Source organism: Canis lupus, chromosome 1, assembly GCF_048164855.1.
Source record: "Canis lupus baileyi chromosome 1, mCanLup2.hap1, whole genome shotgun sequence".
Lineage (NCBI taxonomy): Eukaryota > Metazoa > Chordata > Mammalia > Carnivora > Canidae > Canis > Canis lupus.
In genome coordinates this window covers 99,670,034-99,687,740 of record NC_132838.1, presented here as the reverse complement: position 1 = coordinate 99,687,740, position 17,707 = coordinate 99,670,034, and the positions used below count along the sequence as shown (strand labels likewise).

The following is a 17,707-nucleotide window of genomic DNA, read 5'->3' as shown; positions in this document are numbered from 1 at the left end:
CCCGCTTCCAGAAGATTCCCTCCCTCACTGGTGCTGGCTGTTGGCCGGGGGCGTCCATGCCTGCCCACATGGGGGTCTCCATGGCGCCCCCGGAGCAGGTGGCCTGGGAGGGACCTTGGAGGTCACCTCCATGTTTCTGGTGACCCAGGGGCCATGTTGGTGGGTCAGCCCCATGCCCAGGACACACCTGGCTGTGACTGGCCCTGGGTTATCTAGGGAGCTGGCTGCCGCAGGGGTTCCTTAGGAGACGGTGCCACCTCCCAGGCCACACCCCACTTGGCATTTTGTCCATCGCCTCTTGGGTGTTACACCTGGGCAACTGCCCTCATGCAGTCCCACATCCTTGGGCCATTTGCATGCAGCAGGCTCTGGGCCTGGGTCCTCAGGCCCCATGGGGGTCTCACTGTGGGTCTCCTGCCTCAGGGACATCAGTGGGCAAGGGTGGTGCTGTGGGAAGGCGCCCGGGGACCCTGGTCCTCCTAAAAGCTCTGTGCACTCCGAATCCTCCCCATCCCACGGCTGGGGGCCTGGGGCTCAGAGCTCTCAGCGCACAAGCCGGGACGTGAGCCTGGGCACCTCTGAGTCCTCTGCAGCCTGCGTGCTCGCCCAGGTCATCACATCCTCGTCCTGTGGCTGGTCCTCAGACCCTCAAAACCTGGGCCACCAGGAGGGCAAGCATCCTCCTGCAGCCTGACCGCCCCAGGGAGTGGGTTCACGGTGCGGACACCACGTGGAAGTGCGTGGACCAGCGCCCCCAAGGTGCACTCTTGAGACATGTAAGGCAGGCCCACAGGAGCTGCAGGGATGCCTTGGCTCACGGACCCGGGTGATGTCCTCACACTCATGAGTTCCTGTGCATGAGGCGCTGCCTTGGGGGGCTCCCTAGTGACCCTGCCAGCAACAAGGACACTAGGACTCAGAGAAATCACTTTGTTTCTAAGCAGCATGCAAGGCGGGAAGAAGCCACCAGTGGGACCGGGCCTGGGCTCGGAAGATTGCTCATCTGTGCACTTACTTTCTCCGGAGGTCACAAGCTGCCCTGTGACCAGGGTTGGCCCTGTCCCTGCTCCTCTGATGGCCCACGGGCCTCCTTGCAGTGAGTGGCCCCTGGGGCTCAGGCCCGCGGGACCTCTGGAGGTTTCCGGGGTCGTGGGGTTGCAGGTCTGTGTGGAGGAGCCCACAAGGCAAGGGGAGGCAGGAAGGCCGTGGCCTCCATCGCCTACACCCCTGACGGCTCACTGCCTGGGTCCGACAGCACAGGCTGTGACGCCGAGGCCCAGCGGGGCCCAGACGGCTCTCCGGCTGCTCTGGGCTGTGTTTTCGCAAAGGAGGCAGCTTGGGGAACCAGTGAGCTGGGGCGTGTGACGCTGCGGAAATGCGAAGGCACAGTCCTTGGTGGCCCGTCTTGCAAAACCAGCAAAAGGAAGTTGTGTTTTGCTGCTGCCTGAAGTCCGCACAGAGCAGAAGCACGCCCTCAGAGGGCAGGTGAGTGGAGCTGGCCCCGGGGTCTCTGCCGGCCCTGCCAGGGTCCCCGCTCGGGTGGGGGGCATTCAGAGCAGGTGCAGCTTGCGGGTGGCTGCTCCATGGTGGGAAGCATGTGCTGCTGCATGGCAGTGGGTCTGTCCTTTGCCTCTCAGGTGCCCCTGCCAGCACCTGGTGGGCCACATCCAGCGGCAGGCATGCCATCTGCCGGGACAGCGCTGGGTGTTGTCTAGGGCACCTGAGACTCCTGCTAAAGTGAATTGAGGTTGGGAGAGGCCCAGCCTATGCACCTGCCACCGAATCCCTGGGTGTTGTCCTGGGGAGGAAGGGTGACTGGTCTGCACAGTTCCTGGGGGGCCAGGCCTTCCCACAGAATGTGGCTCTGGAAGGTTCCCCCAAAATCTGCAGTTTGGACACTGGCAGAGCTGGGATTTGGTGGTGCTACTGGGGAGTGGGATCCCGGTGCCGCGACTCCGGGCAGGGGATGGGGGGACGCCACGGGTGGCAGTGTGGGGAGCCGGATGCCGCTGTGCTTGTGCAGAGCAGGGCTGTGTTCTGGGCCCCGGAGCACCCGGTTCCCTGGACCCTCGGGGCCTGCAGTTGCCCGGCCAACTCCTGGGCCAGGCCTGAAGAAGACGAGACCCAGGAGCCCTGGGTCTTGACCTATCAGCTGCCCCACTGCACCCAATGCCAACCTCCAGAGCCTGACAGCTTACTGGGGCCGGGCAGGGCGGTGCACAGGGAGGAAGTGGTTTGTTTCCAGCTGGGGGTTTGCAGGAGGCCAGAGGCCCTGGTTCCGCTCCTCCGGCTTATTGTCTGTCTCCCCACAACGACCAGGGGCCCCTGAAGCTGTATGGGACCATGTGCTCTGACTCTCAGTTGGTCTCAGTGGCCACAGCTCAGATGGGGGTGCTGACAGAGGCCTTGAGGACACCTGGGCCCTTGCTGCCTTGAGCCCCTCAAGAGCCCAGGGGTGGAGATGTCCCTGGACTCAGAACAGTGACTGTAATGCACCAACTGGGAGTGCCCCCCCATCCTCCACACCTGTCCTAGGTGGGCTCTCATGACCCCCAGTGACCCATGAGGAGAGTTAGGCACCTGAGAAATGGGGGTGAGTGTGGAGGTCAGACCCTAGGACACATGTGAAGCCCAGCCCTAAGTGAGGCATCACTCACCTACATGGTCCCCCAGCTGCCCATGGCTGGGAGACCCCCTGCCACCAACCCCAGTGTTCTACCGCCTTCATCCCTGGGCACACAGCCGCTTCCCACATGGCCTGGCTGATTCTCATTGGCCCTGCTCCCTGTCTGTTCCCTCTTCCTGGGACACTGTTCCCTCCAACTGGGACACATCCATCTGTCTGGGGTCCCATGTATGGTGGTAATGATTGGTCATCTCAGAGGTGGTCCCTGGGGGCTCTCATGGGCCTCCATGAAGCCCAGCTTGCCCAGGACACAGAACACTAGCCCCCTGCCAGTGTGTGGCTTTGGGAGGGTGAACCTGCTGCCTGGTGTTCCTGTCCCGCAATAACCTGGAAGGTCACTGTGCAGTCAGGTGAGGCTGCATAGAGTGAGAGTGACCCCGGGCAGGGTCCGTGTGTGTGTGGGTCCTCCCCTGGGGGCAGTGAGAGCAGACCCCCCTCCCCTGCACGGCTGCAGCACTGACCCCGGGAGTGGGGGCCAGGCTACACACCCAGAACCCTGGGCAGCGCCACCTGTGCTCGCAGCATCTCCGCTGGGAGCTGTTGTTGGGCTCTGGTCCACTCGCTTCTCTAGGTATTATAGTGGACGGTAAGCACAGGGGGAGTCCCTGGGGAGCCAGCGGTCAGCCTCGAACCCTGGCTCCCGAGCAACCCTCCCCCATGCACTTGGGCCGGACATCAGGTCCCCTGTCTTGGTTGGCCACTGTGCTGGTGACTGCGGTGCCTGTAGGTATATTCCTGCCCCAGAGTGAGGTACAATGATGCTCAGGAGTGTGCTAGTTTACGGTGATAAAACAGATTGGGGGGGGGAAGCGGGGAGCACACCTCTGTGGGAGACGGTAAAGGCGAAGCAGTGCACGTGCTCGGTTTTGCAGGCCCCCCAGGCCTGTGCGCATGTGGCCTCGGTGCCATGCAGCCTTTGTACTCTGCGGCCTTCATACACTGCACCCTGTGTGCCGTGCACTTGTGCGCCGTGCGGCCCGTGTGCCTGAGCCGGCTCCGCCGTCATGACTCCTCGCGCTGGAGCGGGTACGTTTCTGGGCTGGTGGTCCGGGAGTTTCTGCTGGGCAGCTCGGGGCACACATCATCCCACTGTGCCCTGGCGTGGCTCCCCGAGGCCTTCACGATGGAGCTGGTGACAGGGGCCTGGGAGCTCGAGGCCCGCCCGTGGCCGATGCCCATCAGCCTGGCTGTGTCTGTGTGCTGGGCTGTGGGACACGCAGGACGTGGCCAGCGGGTCTGCAGGCTGTGCTCCACCTCGGGCTTCAGGAAGGTGTGTCCATTTTACAGAGGAGGAAACTGAGGGTCTGCCAGTGCAACTGGCCTGTGGTGGTCCACCTTGTAAGTGCTGGCCGCTCAGCCCAGCGGCACAACCACCTCCCCAGATCCGCACGGGAGGACCCACCGTGGTGTCGTTCACTGCCTGGGGGTGGGGTGGGGTTGGGGGTTGGAGGTGGTGGGGGTGTCAGGGCGCACGGGGGGGACACAAAGCGGGGCACATGGGTGTGGGCTGCGATCTGTCCTCTTGCGGTCTGTGTCAGGAACCCCCCCAGGTCTGTGTCAGGTCCCTACACCCCCCAGGTCTGTGTCAGAACCCCCCCCTCCTCCAGGTCTGCATCAGGACCCCCCAGGTCTGTGTCAGGGCCAGATTTCTGGAGGGGCAGGCAGCGGGGTGGGGGGCATGTATAGAGCAGCAGGTCTGGAGGTTTCCAGGCAGCGCTGGGTGTGGGCCAAGCCTCAGCCACAGAGCGTGTTTCTGGCAGGGCCCAGGCGCTTCTGGGGGTGTGTGGGGAAAGGCAGGGTCCCCAAGGAGGTGAGTTCTGGGCGTTTTTGAGTCACTGTTGTCTTGGGTGTCATTCACACAACTTCTGAAGAGAATTTTGTAAAACCCATTTTTTTAAGCTGCTTTTTTTGTGGTAAAACACACAGGACATAAAATTTGTCGTCTAAGCCACTTAGAAGCATCCAGTTTGTTGGCATGAAGTGTGTTTGCGTGATGGTGCAGCCATCCTCACCATCCATGTCCAGAATATTCCATCTTCACAACTAAGGCTGCATCCTCATGAAGCACTAACCCCCCGACCCCCCATCCACTTCCTGTCTCTGTGATTGGACGACTCAGGCACCCCTCGTGGCATGTGTGTCTGCAACAGGCACGCAGCATCACGTCCTCAAGGCCGACCATGCTGTGGCTGCTGTCAGGGTGTCCATCCTCCTGAGGGCCGTGTCCATGTGCCCGCCATGGCCATGGGCCATGCCTGCTGCCTGCTGCCTGCTGCCGTGAATAGTGGTGCTGGGACCACGGGGGCGCAGGTACCTGTTCAGCTCTCTGCTTTCAGTTCTCCTGGGAAGAAGGTGTTCTTGAGGACCAAGTGTCAGAATTCAGTCATGGAATGAAAGCAGCGTCTCTAAGGAAAGCTGTGGCTCACCTAGGAGCCCCCGGGGCAACCCAGCCTGCAGGCTGCTGCCGCATAGGCATCCCATGCCATGGTGATGATCGCTTTCTTTCCTTTTTGTTTTTCCGTAATTTCTAAGCTTTCTGAAAGGGACATGTCACTCATGCAGCTTTTGAGAGCACGTAACTTTGGGCGCTGGTATGAGCCAATGGGGCGTCCCCGTAAGCGGACACTCAGCTTTCCTGTGCTCAGCTAGCCCTGCGCCCCACCTCGCCATCTCTGTGTGCTCCCATGAACTCAGCAGACAGGACGGAGACCCCAGGCTGAGGCCTCAGGGTGAGAGCTGTGCTTCTGGAGCCTGACCCTGGGGCCAAGCAGCCCTGGGATGCAGGCCTTTCTCACAGTGCTGCAGCTTCCGGGTTGCTGCAGCCTAGGCCCCCAGCTGGGACGCTCCCTGATGTCGCCCTGTGTGTCTTTAGGCTTGTTCAGATGGCTGGCTGTGAGTAATCAGCCACTGCACTTAGTGGGGCAGACCAGCAAGCCTGCCGAGTGTCGTCGTCTAGCACAATACAGGGGCTGGCAGGTTTCTCCGGGGCTGTTGCCGGTCAGAGGGTCATGGTGTCCAAGGTGTCTTTGCTCAGGCTCACGCCTCTGGTGGCCTCAGTCTGCAGGGACCACACACAGGGTGCTGGGCGCCAGGCGGCAAGAGACGGGGATGGTGGTGGTTCCAGCAGGGGTTTCTGTGTTGTTCCTGAGGAGGGCACAGCTGGCAATAGGTGGAGTTGGGCGCTGGCCAGCCTCGGGGTCCATCTGCAGGACCATCCCTTTCTGTCTTTGGCAGCCACCAGGCGGGGCTGGGCTCCAGGTCGGGGACCAAGCATTCCTGCTGTCCCATCTGGGGGCTGCTGCACATGGAGCCCCTTAGATGGTCCATGGCACCCTGTGTCGGGGGTGAATTTGACTCTCCCAGCCTCAGTGTTGGGGCTGCTGATGCTGGGTGGCAGCAGCCTTGGTGTCAGGGGCCCAGGTTGTACCACGGTTGCCACTCACCAGGGGGTGGCAGGAGCCAGCTTCACTCATCTGGGGCAACTCAGCGCTTGTAAGGCAGGAGCCAGGGCCAGTAGAGGTGACTGAGGGCAGCTCTGTGGCTCCATGGTCACACACACTCCCAACCCCAGGATCTGGACGTGTCAGAATGAGCCTGCAGTGTCTGGCGGATCTGGCTCACAGGTGCTGGCATTCTGCAGGCCCGTGCGGTTCGGGGCAGCCTTGGCTCACTTCTCTGAAACACATCACCCACCTTGGTACCTGTAAGCGAGCATACAGTGTGTTGAGCACAGCTCCTGGCATGTGGGGTGTATGTGTGCACATGCGTGCGTCCCTGTGTTATAGAAGCACATGTGTGGGTGCGTGTGCATATGTGCGTTGCCTCCCAGAAGCCCCCTGCTCCTCTGAGCCATGTGGAGGGCGAGCAGGAATGGGGCTGGCCTTCCCTGCTGCTGACCTTGGCTTTGAAGGGCAGTGGGGAGAAAAGGCCTCGGGCTGCATCCTGTGGCTTCCTGAATCAGGCCAGGGCAGTGGTCTCTGCTGCTGCCCCCACACTCCGCTCCCCGGGGACGTCTTCATGTGGGGCCTTGGGCTTTCCCTTCTGGCTGAGTAGGTTCTGCTGTCCTGGGAAGGACAGTGGTCATGGTGCACAGTCTCCAGGGGCAGGCTGCACCCGCTCGGGATGGGAATACCCAGGGGGCACCCGCGCTGCTAGACCTCCCCAGGCTGTGTGCCTGCCACCTGGGCTCTGCCTGGACCCGTCCCTTTTGTAAATGTGGCACCTGGGGAACATCCCCCTGCCAGGTTGGCCCAGAGCAGCTTGGCCACATGAGATGCGAGTGGTGTGGCAGGTGTCATGGGCGGAGCAGGGGCCCAGAGTGTCCTGCCCATGACACCTTTACAGTTTTGTGTGGGGGCGTGAGGGGCTGTGTCCCCATCACTGCTGCTTTAGCCTGTTTCTCGAGGGCGGAGGGGTGTGTGTGGCGAGGCTGCTGGCTGCGGGGCGATTGTGGATGTGAGCCCTGGGCACCCATGTTGGGAGGTGTCAGGTGGGTGCTTGGCGTGGCTGGGTGGTGACCCCTGGCTCTCTGCACCCTGGTGAGACCTGGCCTCCCAGTGTGGGTGCCTCGGGTGGGGCGGTCGGTGGTGGCCCGGAGGTTCGGGCATGGCTGCTGCCCCGCTGCCCTGCTGCCCTGCTGCCCTCACGGTGGCCTGCGCGGGGCTGGCCGGGCGGGGCGGGGCCGCGGAGCTGCCTTCCACCCCCGCCTTGAGAGCTGGCCTGGCGCCTGGCACTGCGGTGGAGGCAGCTTTCGAGCTCCTGCCGTGTTGTTTCAGGACCCCTGTTGCAGACCTGCTGGGCAGGAAGGAGATTTTCAGCCAACCTCCCAGCCCGGCTGACGCTCACGGCCCGAGGCGGCCAACCCACACCCCGGACACAGCCAGTGGGGAGCCAGGCGCAGAGCCCTCCCTGGAGATCTGGGCATCAGGTGAGGGGGCCAAAGGGAGATTCCAGGGAATGTCCATCTCTCCTGGCCGGGTGCCCCCTCCCCCCACCCTGACTCCTGACTAGACTCCTCTCCCCTCCCCTCCCTTCTCCTCCCCTCTCCTCTCCTTGGGCAGGGCCGGGGGAGGGGGTGGGCAGTGGAAGCAACGAGGGGCTCCAGGGCTCTTCGGAGGGGGTAGTAATCTGGGGCACAGCCCTGGCCTCCCTGGTCCAGGTCTGTGGACAGTGGCAGGTCACAGTGATGGTGAGGAGGGCCCCTCAGGACCACCTCCTGGGGTGCGGAGCCCCCAGTGACCTGACCCACTGTGCTCACAGCAGTTGTTGTGCATGTAGTTTAAATGTGTTGAGCAGCAGGTGGCTTCACATTATGGGATTCCTTCCCTTGCTCGTTCCTTTCTTTTTGTCTCTTGACTTTTTTTCTTTTTTTTGTTTTTAATTTAACATGGAAGAAATTTATTTTTCAAATAAGATGCTTTTCATTGTCCTTCCCCAAGAGCCTGTCTGGGCAGGACTCCCTGGAGCCCTGTGGGCTGTTCCCTCCATGCACAGCCCCTCCCACTCCCACCTTTCCCTGGGGGGCACATTTTGGGGGACTGGTCCCAGCCTGGCCAGCCCTGACTCTGCTCATTCCTCCCCACAGGAAGCCTGCCCCCCGCCCTGCCAGCTCCCCACGGGGCCCTAGGAGTTCAGCTCTGAGGATGGAGTCAGAAGGGACGTCCTCAACAACCCATGCTCCCGGTGCTGTCCTGGGGGAGCCAGATGCTGGGCCTGGCTGTGCATCCCTGGAGCTCCCGAGGGCCGACCCAGGGAAGCTCCAAGGACTGCCACTCGGGCCGAGAGCCCATGGCAAGGACCCTGACCTTGGGAGCCCTGGCACCCCAACCACCTCAGGGGACGGCCCCCTGGACCTAGGGCCCTCGGGGGGGCCCAACGGTGGTGCTAAGCTCCCTAACCGGGACAGCGGGATTGACAGCCCATCGTGCAGTGTGGTCAGTGAGCAGTTCCCCTGTGAGGAGGGTGGCGAGGCCAGCCGGGGCCCTGCAGTCCTGGGCCACCTGGAGGCAGCCCCAGAAGGCGAGGCCGTGCGGGAGGCGGCCGATAGCAATGTGGGCGAAGGTAACGGTGAGGAGCCCGACCCCAAGAGCAGCCCCCTGAGGGCCCCTGTGGACCCAGTCAAGGTAGGCCGCCCTCCTGTCCTGGGGTGGCCTGGGCTCCTCTCAGGGGTTGTGATGTTGTGGTTGCATCAGCTGCACCTGGTTTCAGTAACAGGTGTACATCAGCACACTGGAGAGGCCTGGCAGCTGGGTGGCAGAGAGGGCAGGGCCTTGGCCCCTCAGGCAATGACCTCACTCCCAAGCCTGGGTGACCGTCCCCACGGTGCCCCAGCCCTGGCGGCCGTGGGGGTAGAGGTCAGTGCTCACAGAACTACCACCACGCGCTCCACGGTGCTGGCCACCCACCTCACAGAGCCCCTGTGAGGAAGGCAGCATGAGTGTCACCTGTGTCAGGGACACGGATCCACAGGGTCGCTAGGGGGCGTGACGGGCAGGAAGGGAGCCCGGGCAGGGGTGAGCCCTGAGCAGAGGGCCCAGGAAGCAGGTGTATCCACGGCATGGCAGGTCTGTTGTGGGAGAGCCCGTGTGCATCCCAGCAGCATCTGGGCTCTGCCCTGGGACACGTGGGGATGGAAACGAGGCAGAGGGCTGCGGCCCAGACACCCCCTGTGCACAGGGAGCATGGGTAAGTGACCAGCTCCCATGAGAGGCACATGAGACACCAGACCTGCTGGCCCTGATGAGATGGTCCTTGCTAAAGTGCACGGGGCAGAAGACAGGCCTGGAGGACACACCGTTGGGGGGCAGGTGGGAGCCATGTCCTAAAGCCGTGGCTTTGTTATATCCGGGTGCAGTAACACCAACAGATGAGATGAAGGCCAGCGAAGGGGTAGTTTCTGACTTACAGCCCGCAGGAAGAGAGGTGGGCCTGGACCCAGGGCCACACGGGGAGGACCAGTGGGTCAGGGGGTAGAGGGGGTGGGAATTGTTAGCGAGAGTCTGTCTCATGGTTTCTGGGGGAAGGAGCAGGCAAAGCAGGGTGAGCAGGTTTAGGATCGGCTTGAATGACTTGAGCTGCAGGGAGCCGTCCCAGGTGTGATGCCTGGGGCTGGGTGACCAAGGCAGGGGACCTGGGCGAGCCCATGGAGGTGCCCGCCATGCTCTTTGGGGCTGGTAGCATAAGAGGCACAGTATGTGGTCCTTTACATCTCTAGGACTCAGCCGACCCTGGGGGCACCCTCCCTCCAGCGTCAGCGAAGTCCCAAGATGTGCAGACATCCTGCAACACGGAAGCCAGTTGATGTGGCTTCTATGGGCCACACCACTTGTGACGCTCAAGGTGTGGCCCTGGGGGCTCCGCGGGCCACCCTGATCTCCAGGTGGTGGGGGCCGGTGCACACCCAGGCCCACCTCCCATCCTGCCCACATGGGCTCTGCGGAAGGCCCGGTCTCCACGTCTGAGACACGGAAATGCCTGCACTTGTGGGTTCGTCTGTCTTCCCCATCACATGCCGGCCCGTCCTCGTCCTCGGGGATCCTGTGCCTGCCGTCCCCCACCCAGTGGTGTGAGATCGTGCTCCTGTGGGAAGTTAGCCCTCGTCATGCGAGGAGGTCCCGGCCACTGCTGTTTCTGTTGCAGAAGGACACTGAGTCTTGTCAGATGCTGCTTCGGCATAGATTCAGGTTGTCATGAGGGTTTCTTACTGTGTGTCGAGTCCTGGAATAAACCTCCCTGCGGCGTGGGGTCCCATCGTGTCAGGACATCCACGTCAGTGAGTGTCAGGGTCGCCTGTCCCCAGTTTCCCTGTGAGCCATCTGCCCACTGGCCTCACCGAGCTCAGACATGTCTCTCCTCCTTGATGCTTTGGAACATTAGAGAAAGACTGGTATTTTCCCGTGAAGCCACGTGGTCCTGGGCTTTTCTGTGTTGGAAAGTTTTTTATTGCTTATTCAATCCACTTATTTTTGCTCCTTCAGATTTCCTGTTTCTTCACTTCTTCATCTTGGTGCCTTTCTAGGAATTTATCCGTTTGGACCGTCTGATTTGTTGGAGTGTAATTGTTCACGTTGGTCTCTCATGACCCTTTTTATTTCTGTGGTGTCGCTTGTAATGTTTCATTTTTTATTTCTAACACTACTTATTTGAGGCTTTTCTATTTCTTAGTTAATTTAGCTAAGGGTTTGTGAATTTTGTTGGTCTTTTCGAGAAATGACCCTTAGTTTTGATTATTTTTTCCATTGTTTTTCTGTTCTCTGTTTCATTTATCTGTGATCTGATCTCTGTTGTTTCCTTCCTTCTGCCTGCTTTGGGTCTGGTGTGTTCTCTTGATGTGTAAAATTAGGGTGTTGGTTTGAGATCTCTCTTCCTTTTTCACACACACATTTACAGCTACAAACAAACAAATGTCCCTCCTCCTCCAGCCTTTGCTGTATTCCACAAGTTGTGGTGTTTGTGTTTTCATTTTCACTTCAGGCTGTTTTCTGTTTTCCTTTGTGACTTCTTTGCCACTTATTTAAGACCGTGTTGTTTGATTTCTACCTCTGCGTGGCTTTCCTGCTTTTTCTTGGGCTGTTAATTTCTAATTCCATTCTCAGTGATTGGAAAAGATATTTTATATGATTTCGGTCTTAGGTTCATTGGTGTTTGTTTTGTAGCCTTATATGAAGAGGGTCATGGAGAATATCCCCTGTGTGCATTCTGTGGTTGGGCAGAGGGTGTTGGTCTGTGTGGTGGATGGTGCCACCTACACCCTGTTTCCTTAGGATTCTGTCTGCAGGACCTGTCCAGGCTTGGAAGTACAGGACTGAGGTCTCCTGGGACTCCCTTCAACTCTATCAAAATTCACTTCACATATTTAGGAACTGTGAGCTTTGGTGCATAGAATATTGGTTTAAACTTTTAAAAAAGCTTTTTATTAATTTAAGTCATCTCTACACCCAACATGGGGCTCAAACTCACCACCCTGAGATCAAGAGTCCTGCACTCTTCTGACAGAGCCAGCAGGCGGCCCTGGTGTGTTTGTATTTGTAACTGTTCTACCTTCTCAGAGAGCTGGTCCTTTTTATCATTGTGTGATGCTCCTTGCTTCTGGTAGTCTGTGCTGCCTGGTGCCTCTCTCCTGGCCTCCCTTCGCATGGTGGGTCTTCCCACCCTCCCACTTCCAGCCTGTGTGTCCCTAAGTCTAAAGTGAGTGTCTTGTGGACAGCACACCGTTGGCTGCTGTTCTTTCAATCCATCCAGCCAGTCCTTACCTCTTGATGAGAGAGTTTGATCCATTTACATTTAAAGTAACGACTGTTGGGGAGACCATTGCCATTTTGATCATTGTTTTCTGCATGTCTCGTGGGTTTGTTTGTTTTTTTTTTTTTTTGGCTGTTTCTTAGTGTCTCCCTTAGTTATCACTGTTTTTGTGAAGCTACATTTTGATTCCCTTCTCGTTGCCTGTTGTGTATATCCTATAGATATTTTCCTAATGGTTACCATTGAAATTACTTAAAACACCTTAAAGGTGGAGCATCCTACTCTAAACTGTACCTGCATAATGTCTGCTCTCACTCGCAGCAGGCCTGTTTCCATGGCTTTCAAACTCGGGCTCAGGTCAGGTGCTCCCAGTTGGGCCACAGGCCACATAGAAGCTGATGGCCCCTTGGGCGGTCCCTCGATGTGCCGGGGTGCAGGATGCATGGCTCACAGCCTCATGTCCATCCAGAATGGGACCTCCCGCGCGAGGACTTCAGCATGTGCCATGCGGTGCTGCCCGGGGTGGGGGGAACACAGAGACGTACCCGTTGCTGTTGGTTTTCCCATTTTACAGTGACATGGATCAGTGGCTTCTCAGCTGTCTCTGGAGTTCTCACTGGGACGCTCTGGTCCATATGTTGTTAGCGCCACGTCTCTAGGGAAGGAGGGCCTGTAGCTTTCTGAGTGGCTGTCTTGCTGACAGGCCACAAACCACTTTTTTTTTTTGATGTGGCTGCTGCAGCTGCTCTGTGGTCAAGGTCTCAGGAGGGCAGGGTTGTCTCTGGAATGCAGAGGCTTTGGGGGGATTAGTGGGAGCTGTGGGAACTGAGTCCCTGCTCCAGGGCGTGTGGCCTGCTCTGCCCTGCAGGCCCCCTGGTCGCCCTGGTACCAACCCCACCTCCCCGGGGACCTGTGGTTCCTGTCTCTGCAGTGTCCCAAGTCCCAGAAGCTGCTCCACATTGCCCAGGAGCTCCTGCACACCGAGGAGACGTACGTGAAGCGGCTGCACCTGCTGGACCAGGTAGCCCGCATGGGGGTTCTCACCTTTGTGCACGTGTAGCACTGCCTGGGCCTTACAGCTGGAGGATGGATGACTTGTCATGCAGCCATGCGTCTCTTCCAAACCACCCCCCTTTGCTGTCTGAGCCTGGGGCTGGGGGCAAAGGTCTTGGGCTAGAGTCTCCCTGTCCCCTAGCAGTCTGGGGTTCATGAGCCGAGTTCTGCAAGGCGTTGCTTCTGTCTGTAGCTCACAGAATGGAAGAAAGGAAATCAGGACCCTCCGGTTCCTGTGAGCGGTGGGTGGAGGCAGCTGGGCTGTCCCAGTCAGGTCAGCGAGGACCGCGTGTATAGACATAAGTGCGCTCGCTGTAAAACCGTAGCTGTGAGCCAGTTTGATGAAGCAGAGGTTCGTTAAGAAAACGGGAGGCCGCAGCAGCCTCTGCCGAGCCCCTCACCCCAGCGACGGCAGCTGTGGCGGCTCCCGTCTTAGCGCCTCTCTGCGGGCCTCTGCATACCCAGGTTTTCTGCGCCCAGCTGGTGGAAGCAGGCATTCCATCGGAGGTCACCACAGGCATCTTCTCCAACATCTCCTCCATCTATCGCTTCCATGGGCACTTCCTCCTGCCTGAGCTGCAGACGCGGATAACACAGGAGTGGTGAGTGTGGCTCCTGGTCCCCAGGAACGAACGGGCCGAGGGTCCCGGTGACCTTGGCCCAGCAACCGTGTGGGATTCTCAGGGCCAGCGGCCTCGAAGTCTGGGCTTTGTGTGCCTGAGAGACAGGCGGGCGTGTGAGGCCGGTCTCGCCATGCCCCGGCCTTCCCTGTGCAGTTCTGGGCCAGCCCTGACCCGTTTCTCCCGTCCCCGTGCCTTCGCTTCTTCCACCTGCACTTCAAAGTGACTTCAATACCCCCTCAGGCTCTATGGGATCTGTGAACTCCAAACAGCAGGGAAACTGTGCTGGCAGGCTCCTCTTCTCTCCTTGTGTATTCTCCTCTTTTGCTTTAAAAAATGAGATGCTCCCCTTCTCAGGGCACCTTGGCTCCTTGGGCTGCCCCCAGGGGGCTGTCCTTCTGTCCCTCTGCCATGGTCATTTATTCTTAGCAGAGGGCCAACTTGACTGAGGATAGTAAGACCTCATGGACATGGCCCTTGCCCTGCTGTTCAGCCCATGCACTTCTCCCGTAATTGCTGGTGCTGCGGCTTTGCTTCGGGGTCTCTGCTGGAACCTCTCATCTCCAGCCTGGCTTGAGCTGGGGTGTTGGGAGCATTGGGAACTCAGCCCACTGGGGTCTCCAGCTGCAGCCAGGCCAGTAGAGCACAGAGGCCAGGGGCTTGCGAGGCTCCACAGGCATCCCTGTCAGGTTGTGGATCTTAGTGAGGAGCACACTCCACCCGCAGAGCCAGTTACCCAGTGTCCTAAAGGCCGTTGGAGTAAAGCCACAGCCAGACAGACCACTGTCCACACTTGCTGAAAACGAGTTTTGTCCTCAAGGCCTAAGAGAGGCTCCTGGTGCACAGACGCCCGTGGGGCTGCTCCCGTCCCCCAGGGAAGGAGCCAGGGAGGGATGCCCACCCATCTTCCAGGGATATCCACCAGCGCAATAGCTTTGTGCACTTGCTTGCTTTTTGATGATTTCTCTAGGGTCACTTCCCCTTTGAACTGTGCTTAAAGTCAGAAACTATTGGTTTACCATTTTTATGCTTCTTGACATTTATTTTCAAATTCCTTTCTGCACTGTTTTTGGTACCGCACAGCTGCTTTCCCATGACGTTGCCAGTGTCCACTCGTCCCATTCTTCCTGAAATTTGCTCATCTAAGGGCACATGGGGTCTCATGGACTCTCTCTGATGAGTGGCCTGTCATTTGAGCATCCCCTCCCCACTGGCACCCCTGGTCTGGAGCAGCAGTCCTATGCCTGTGTGGTTGGAGGGCCACGTGATCTTCTGGTTTATCCCCATGTCACATGCAGTGTCCCACCCTGCACAGTAGAGGGGAGGAAAGGAAGGCTCAGAGAGGGTGACCAGTGTGCCCACCATCACACAGCGCTGGGACTTGTGCACTTGCCCCACGGACTCAGGGTGAAGTCCCTGTCCCACACAAAGCCCGGACTTTGAGGCCACTGGCCCAAGCCATTTCTCTGATGTCCTCTCCTCCCCCGAAGGGACACAAACCCCCGGCTCGGGGACATCCTGCAGAAGCTGGCCCCATTCCTCAAGATGTATGGCGAGTATGTCAAGAACTTTGACCGGGCCGTGGAGCTGGTGAGCACCTGGACCCAGCGCTCACCACTGTTTAAGGACATTGTGCAGAGCATCCAGGTAGGGCAGCCCCACTGGCTGCACGGGATGCGTTTGGGTCGTGTCCTAGCAACATGGTGGCTTGTGCCCAGAGGCTCTGCTGAGTCCCTCAGGGTCGTTGCACAGGAGGGTATGTGGTCTGTGCCACACTGTTGTCGGGTGGCGTCTGGATTCCAACGCCCTGCCTCTCTCCTCCCTCCAGTGCCAGGGACCCCGGGAGGCCGAGCTGGCCTCACCCCCCTTCTTTCTCTCTTCCTGCAAACAGCCCCTTCTCGTCCCTTCAGCGTCACTCTTTCTTATCCGTTTGCCAGGTTCTTGTGTGTTAGGAATGCCTTCTGTCACCTGTCCTGTACCTTATGAGTTATCTTCCTTATCAGTCTTTTATTTTTTTTAATTTTATTTATGATATTGGCCAGAGTTTTTGGTTTTTAAGTAGAAACATTTGCCAGTTTTTTTGTAAAATAGTGCTTTAAAAAATCTTCAAAATAATGCTTATAAATGCATTTTTTTAATGTTAAGGCTTCATGTTAAAAGATTAGAATTGGTGTTCCAGAACAGTCTCCAGGTGGGTTGTGGGATGAGGTAGGAATCCTGTTTACCCTGAGCATGGCGTGTGAACATCACACAGTGCCTCTGTGCACACGTTCACGCATGTTCCTCCATGACTGTCTGTGTTTTCCCCAGATCCTGTGGCCATTGGGTCACTGTGACTTCCTAGTGTAGAGTCCTAGATGCCCCCTGCATTCCTCAGCACCCCATCCCTACCCAGAGAGGACAGTTCTGACACTGAGCCCTTCCTCCCTGGAGCACCCTCACCCCTAGTCTGGGCCTCTCTAGCCTCCCAGGCTGTGCCCGCAGCCGTCCCCGCAGCCCTGAGTGACCAACAGGAACTGGGAGCTCGTACTGCTCGGTCTGCGGGGTCTGCGGCCAGGTGGTGGGCCAGCACCATTGGCAGGAGCGTCGGGAGGCGGGAGGTGCAGGCAGGCGTAGGTGTGATGGTTGTGCACTCCACTAGGGCAAGTTGCACCATGGTTTCCTCTCCCAGGAAGCATGTGTTCCCCCCATGGTCGCAGGAAGTTTCTTGCAGAAGTTTCTTGCAGGGAGATACTTTGAAATTCTGTGGCCATCTGCTTCCTCATCACTCCTGATAGTTCTCCCCCAGGAAGGACTGTTTTTGTGATAGTTGCAGACTGTGCTGCTCTAGCCCTGGAGGGTCTAAGGCACTTGGAGCTCCTTTGAGCTGGAAGCCGCTCTGCTGTGGGCACTGAGGGGCCGTGGCAGGTGGGAAGAAGCAGAGGAGAAGCAGGAGGAGGGCGCACCTCCTTGAGCAGGCGCAGGGGGGAAGAGGGACTCTGGAAGAGGCAGGCAGGTTCTCAGCCAAGGAGCACGTGCCAGGGCATCTGCAGGAGGAGCAGCAGCAAGGACAGGGCGCCCAAGTGGGACAGTACAGAGGTGGCACGGTGGCAGTGCTGGGAGCAGCATGGGGCAGGATGTGAGGCCTGAGCGCCCACCCCTGCACTCAGGGTTGCATTGATATCAGAGCACCCAGCAGCTCTTGGAGCCTCTAGGCAGGACCGCGGGTCCCCCTGTCGGGAGAACACATGTCCAGGGAGGGAAGAGGCCCAGCCTCAAGCACCCGAGCAAGGGAGCAAGCAAGGGAACATAGGGTGGGAGGTACCCTGAGGGAAGGTGGCATTGCAAGGACTTGTTTTTCTCCTGCGAGGATGCGCATAACAACCAGTGCTGGGGGTCTGGGTCCTTGGGTTCAGTCTCTCCCAGCCTCGTTCAGCTCACTGTAAATGTGTTCTGCAGTCAGCAGAATGGCAGCCAGAAGTGGGCAGGGGCAGGGGAGGCCCACACGGTGTCTGCAGGTGCCACGTGCTGCCTGTCTGCCCCACAGAAGCAGGACGTGTGTGGGAACCTGACGCTGCAGCACCACATGCTGGAGCCCGTGCAGAGGGTCCCACGCTACGAGCTGCTGCTCAAGGACTATCTGAAGAGGCTCCCGAGAGACGCCCCTGACTGGAAGGATGCAGAAAGTAAGCCCCCCAGCTGCCAGGCCACAGGGCTCCTGGGCAGTGGGAGCCGGGGGCTCTGCTGGAAAACCGCAGACAGAGGAGAGAGAGAGAAACAGACACAAGCACAGAGCAGGGCAGATGGCCAAGTGTCCCCCAAGCTCATCTCAGGAAGTAACTGCGAACCTTTGAGGGCAGAGGAAAACCGCCCTGCCCCCATTGCTGTGTGATGGGCAGACAGTGGTTCTGGGGAGGGGGCTGCTACATCTGGCAGAGCTCAGGCCGCAGGAAGAGCCTTGTGGGGCCAGGGGGGCAGCTCCTGGGGAGTGGGGTGCCAGCCCCAGCAGAGCCCCCCCGCCACCAAACACAGTATGTCTGCAGGGCCCCACCCCTGCCTGGCCCAGGCTTGGGGCAGCTCCCGACACCCACAGGGAAGGATGGGAGCAGGGCAGCCCCTGGTGATGCCC

At 59.1% G+C, this 17,707-nt stretch overlaps 1 protein-coding gene across 1 annotated transcript in view; it reads left to right on the top strand.

The window, feature by feature from the left end:
• The first annotated feature begins 1,326 nt into the window (after positions 1-1,326).
• The window catches only part of FGD3 (FYVE, RhoGEF and PH domain containing 3), a 30,430-nt gene continuing 14,049 nt past the window's right edge, over positions 1,327-17,707 (top strand). Inside the window, exons 1-7 of the mRNA XM_072842408.1 lie at positions 1,327-1,485; positions 7,462-7,613; positions 8,271-8,808; positions 12,858-12,947; positions 13,445-13,581; positions 15,090-15,246; positions 17,126-17,264. Coding sequence (XP_072698509.1) covers positions 8,329-8,808; positions 12,858-12,947; positions 13,445-13,581; positions 15,090-15,246; positions 17,126-17,264 — 1,003 coding nt within the window. The 5' untranslated portion in view covers positions 1,327-1,485; positions 7,462-7,613; positions 8,271-8,328. The remainder of the gene's footprint in view (positions 1,486-7,461; positions 7,614-8,270; positions 8,809-12,857; positions 12,948-13,444; positions 13,582-15,089; positions 15,247-17,125; positions 17,265-17,707) is intronic.